This window comes from Montipora foliosa, chromosome 13, assembly GCF_036669935.1.
Source record: "Montipora foliosa isolate CH-2021 chromosome 13, ASM3666993v2, whole genome shotgun sequence".
NCBI classification, from domain to species: domain Eukaryota; kingdom Metazoa; phylum Cnidaria; class Anthozoa; order Scleractinia; family Acroporidae; genus Montipora; species Montipora foliosa.
This window is the reverse complement of record NC_090881.1, coordinates 29,546,873-29,551,872: the sequence shown is the minus strand read 5'-3', so window position 1 is coordinate 29,551,872 and position 5,000 is coordinate 29,546,873. Positions and strand designations below refer to the sequence as shown.

The window sequence follows — 5,000 nt, the reverse complement described above, 5'->3', positions numbered from 1 at the left end:
TCTTTAAAATGAAACTGCGAAACCAGCAATGACAATGATTAGAAAGGCACAGGTCCTCTCTATAATGAGCTGGTTTTGGCAACGCACAATCGGAAGAAAGTCTTGTAACCCTAGGGGAGTAATGCACTGAAGACTGTGGAGACTTTCCTTTCATACTCAATGAAGCATTAGGAGTCTCTGGCAAATCCATCTACTGTGGTCCAGAGCTGGGAACGTCAGGGACAGGGACAAATGTGAGTGCAGAGTCTCAATTTTCAGGCACAGGGAGTGGGTGAATTCTGTTGTGCATGTTTACTTTAGTGTTGGTGTTCATCGAGTACAAATGATTGGTGGTTTCACCGCTGAGCACCACTCTTGATTTACTTGACTTCACATGCCAGTGGTTTTAGCGAGTGAGACCTGTGGTGCTTATCATAGTTCACCTGAGCTTGGGTCTTGGAATCCTTGTCTGCTGTAGTAGCTGTATTATTCAGAGTTTCTGGCAAGAGGACTGTGGGGAGAACTGGGAGTCACATGTTCAAATTCCCTCCCATCAACGCAACTGAAGGAGCTGTTTTCATGGTGCTGTTTGGAGTATCTCAGTAGTTCAGTAATACATACATACATGTATATATACTTTATTTAACCTCGAATTTAGAGACTGTAGCTAAAGATAAGCTAGTATCTTTGAGTTGCAAGTATGATTCTAAATACCGGTACTACTAAATGTAAAATCATAACAGTCTAAAATGTAACTATGAAAAAGAGTCGTACTGTAGAATCTTGTGCTTGAAATCAGGAAAGTCAGTAATGCAATAAATTATCTGGTTCTGGGGTTGAAAGAATATGTTTTGCAAGCTTGACTGTGCTTTCTGCTGCTCCATTAACTAGGGAGAAATAATTATGGGCTACGTGTTGTGAGTGTGAATCTGAATTGGCCTGTGAAGTCTCAAAATTTGTGCGATATAAACTGAGCTCTGTTATCAATGTAGAATTCATCTGGAATAGTTCGTAAGTAACAACTTTATTTATAGAGGGTAACACATAACAGTTAAAAACTGACAAACCAGTGGCCCTCTAACCTAAGTTAAAAATTAAGTTACTAATTACACTTGTGAGATAATAAAAAATTAGAAAATAGAAAACAGCTAAAAATTTAAGAATATGGAAAAAAGTTTGAAGAATCTAAATCTAGAAATGCAACTAAGAACTAAGCTAAGAGTTCTTGGCTAACAAACATTTTTTAAAAGAGGATCTAAAGGAGCCAATGGAGTCTTTCTTGGGAATGTCTAAAGGGATGCTGTTCCACAATTTTGCTCCATTGGCTTGGAAAGTTCGCCCCCCTTCCGTTTCTCTGTTATAGGATGGGCATGCTAAGTTATATTTCCCATAGCGACTGGTTCTGGTGTGTCGGTCCGAGCTCCTCGTTAGAAGTTTCATTATATAGCTAGGACAATTATTTTCATCCTTGATGCGCCTAAATATTAAACTAGCCCTTTTTAGGTTTAACTCTTCCTTAAGCGGCAGCCAATCAAGTCGTCTAAAAGCAACTCGCTCCTTTCATCGATATGTGTATCTAGGATTACTCGAGCTGCTCGCTTTTGCAGCTTGAATACGCAGTTTACGTTCTCTTCTGACGCAGTACACCATGCACATTGCAATAATGCACATTGGCTTGATCAGGGCGTTGAAATAAAGCTTACGCTCTGCGAGAGGCAGGTTACACTTTATCTTCTTCAGCACCGCAATACGTTGTGACATTTTTTTACAAAAATCATCTATGTGCTCAGTAAAACTCAAGTGATGCAAACACTTCATGTAAATCCCATGTGATGCAAACACTTGATGACATTTGTCATTCACTGTATGAGATGTAATTGATGACAAATGTTTGATCTCTGTAATAATCAATTAGCACCAGATAGTTCTTGCTCTTACGCACACATAAGTCTTCACCAAACTTCTCCCACGGATGTGAGGTAACGTTTAATAGTAGGTTTGATTGGCTTGGAACGTTATGTTGGCCTGTTTGCTTTACACCTTTCACAAGTTTCACACAAGGTCCTTAATTAATTCACCATGAATTCTTGGCCACCAAATGCAACATGTGGCATTGTCGAGGCACTTTTGAAACCCTTGGTGAGATTCAAGGAGATGGCCAATATCTCTGCACGTTGTACCGGGAGCAGCACAATGCAATTCTGGATGGAAAGCATGTTGCGAATAGGTACTTCATAGAAGGGTTTCAGGGCAGGTGTGATTGCACTTACAACTGGCCAACCATGCATGGCATAATTTGACAGCTCACTCATGTAACTGTCATGAGCCATGGCTTCTCTAAGTTTGGACAACCTCCTCTATGTGTCAGGCAACTGAGCTATAACATTGTCCACATAAAGAACTTTCAACTTAAGAAGTTAGGGTTTAGGGTTAATTATTAATAAATTTATAATTTATGCGATAATGACGCGATATTGCTCGCGCCAAATTGAAGTTTCTCGCATTTTTGTCTCACTTTCTTCTCGTGTTTTGACTTAATTTTGACCCCTCTGCCTTGTTATTATAAAAAACAAATTGATGTCAGTTTTTCATGCGTCTGTCCTGTTATTGATCATGAATTTTGTCATAACATTGTCAAAGTAGTCTGCAGATCCGCTCAGCTATCGCCTCGTGGATCCACAGCTACTTTGACAATGTCAGTAAGTAACTAACCCCTTTATTCATCAAGGTAAGTTAGGTTACTGTCTAGGTCAAGAATTCTTCAAAGTGCAACAAACTGTAACCATAAAAAGAACAGATTTATTTCTCAGGTTTCCATTTTCACTAATAGTCACACGGACCTAGGCTGGTTTGATGATGGCATGTAATGCACTGTGAAATAAACGAGCAGGAGAAGCCATTCAATAAACTCGCAGGTTTATTGAATGGCTTCAAAAAGATTCTACAAAAACCTTGTCCCTCTGGAGTCCAGACAGCAGTGCCAAACTTAAAAGGAAGATATTAGCATACATGTACAAGAAAAAGAAGCCAGGCCTCATTACTGTTCTTTATATATCATAAAGAATTGTAACAAGGAGCATCTTAAAGGGTTTCAAGCTCATGCATGTGACATTTTATCTGGTTTTACAGTACAAATCAGTAGTAGAAGGAATGGCTTGCATAAGTGGACCATTTACTTATCTCTAACATGCTGAATGTTTGTAAGAAGTGTAAACACTTTTCCATGAGAAACAAACAAGTTGCGTGTTAATGTTAAACTGCAGACTACAACAAGAAGCCATGATGCAGTAAAAGATTACCAGTATATCTGACTGAGGTTACAGCCTGGAAAAAAATGTGTGTGGGAAGATCCAGTCAGAGAAGAAATGTTTGCACAGATGACCAAAAAAACAAAAAAAATGTTTGTCTTGAAAAAAATTTTATTTCCCCCTCCCCCCATCCAAAAAAGTAACGGTTCATCCCTTAGTTTCGTCAATAACAGCAACTTGTTGGAAAAAAATTCTCTCTTAAGTGAAATGTGGATGACATTAAAAATCCAAACTTCAAATGATCACGAGTCTGTAACATTGGACCTACAGCCATCTCCGATTTGTAAACTTTATGGCACTGGAATAAGTTGAAGGTAGGTTTGCAGCAGCCAAGTCACTGATGTCATTATGTAACCATTTCTCAGGAAATCAATGTGGCCAAAGAGGCCGAGATTCAAAATCGTGTTGAGGTAGGTATGGACCTGGATGATGAAGTTTCAAGCTTGGGTGGGCTAATAGAGCAACCATCACCACAAATTGCCAAAGGAGAACAAGATCATGATCAAGCCCCTCTCTCACCTTCAAAAGGCAAAAAAAGACGTTTGGAAGAGTCAGGTAATAGTATAAAACATTTCAGTTCACTTGGGTCAATCTAGTTAAGGGAGCCATTGTTACTAAGGGCTATGATTAATAACAATATTACAATTTAAAATATCTTTGGTTACTCATACAAGGGGTTTCCAAAATTACTTTCCAATGCTCAAGTATTTTTGTCATTGTTAGACAGTAATTAAATGATACATGTAATAAATATTCCTTTACAACACAATTGTTTCAATTATTGTTTATCTACATACATTTCTTATCATTCTTATCTGCTGTTATTAATAAGTAATAACTAACTATTACAGATTAGTATCACCCAACTAGTGGACTAATCCTGCATTTTAATTGGCTACGCTACTAGAGGACTATTAGTAATAGTCCTCGAGTAGCGAAAAGCATCACGCTTTCTTTTGTTTTATTCCCAAATAAATATTTCTTCAACTTGCATTTGCTAGTTAACTTTATTATTGCCTTTTCTGTTCGACGAGTTGGGTGATACTAAAACAATTAGACCCGTAGCCCTTAATTGTTAAGGGGTTGTTGTGTGCCATAAAAATTCATCTATTTTTGTGATCACAATTAAACTTTGAAACTTAATAGTATGTTTACTACAGCAAGATAAGTTTTTTTCATGCTTGTTTGCTTGCTTACAACGAAATTCTATCCTGATTTTCTTTGGACCTCTTTTGCATATTGTCGTGTTTCGTTGCCCATGACTGTTGAAAGTGGTTCCTCAATTTTTTCGGTTTCATATCTTTCATGGTTAATTCATGACTTTACATTATACTTTGTTTGTGATTCAAATAGAAGCACAGTATCTTGTAAACCATGTCTGATGTATCAACTGCAATAATGTGAAGAGTGTACTGACTTTGCTTCAATTTCCAGTCAGAATAATTATTAATGTTAACTTTGCTTTTGGTATATATTTCTTAACGATAATCTCTTTCTTTAACTTATAGAATCTGACACAGACTCAGTTGAGGCACTTAAGTCAGAGAAGAAGAAGTTACAAACACAAGTTGACAGTCTAAAGGCAATTGCTGAACAGAACAGCTATCTGATGTGGTCCATACAGAGTTATCAACAACAAACTGAAACAATCAGACAGCAATACAGTAATCTGGTTGCACAGAAAGATTATGAGGTAAAGCATCCTAGTGCAAG

At 37.6% G+C, this 5,000-nt stretch overlaps 1 protein-coding gene across 2 annotated transcripts in view; it reads left to right on the top strand.

Moving 5' to 3' along the window:
- The window catches only part of LOC137982883 (myosin-11-like), a 21,820-nt gene that overhangs the window by 6,948 nt on the left and 9,872 nt on the right, over positions 1-5,000 (top strand). For both annotated transcript variants that reach the window (XM_068830047.1, XM_068830046.1), the window contains exons 4-5: positions 3,653-3,842; positions 4,796-4,980. In XM_068830047.1, coding sequence (XP_068686148.1) covers positions 3,653-3,842; positions 4,796-4,980 — 375 coding nt within the window. The remainder of the gene's footprint in view (positions 1-3,652; positions 3,843-4,795; positions 4,981-5,000) is intronic.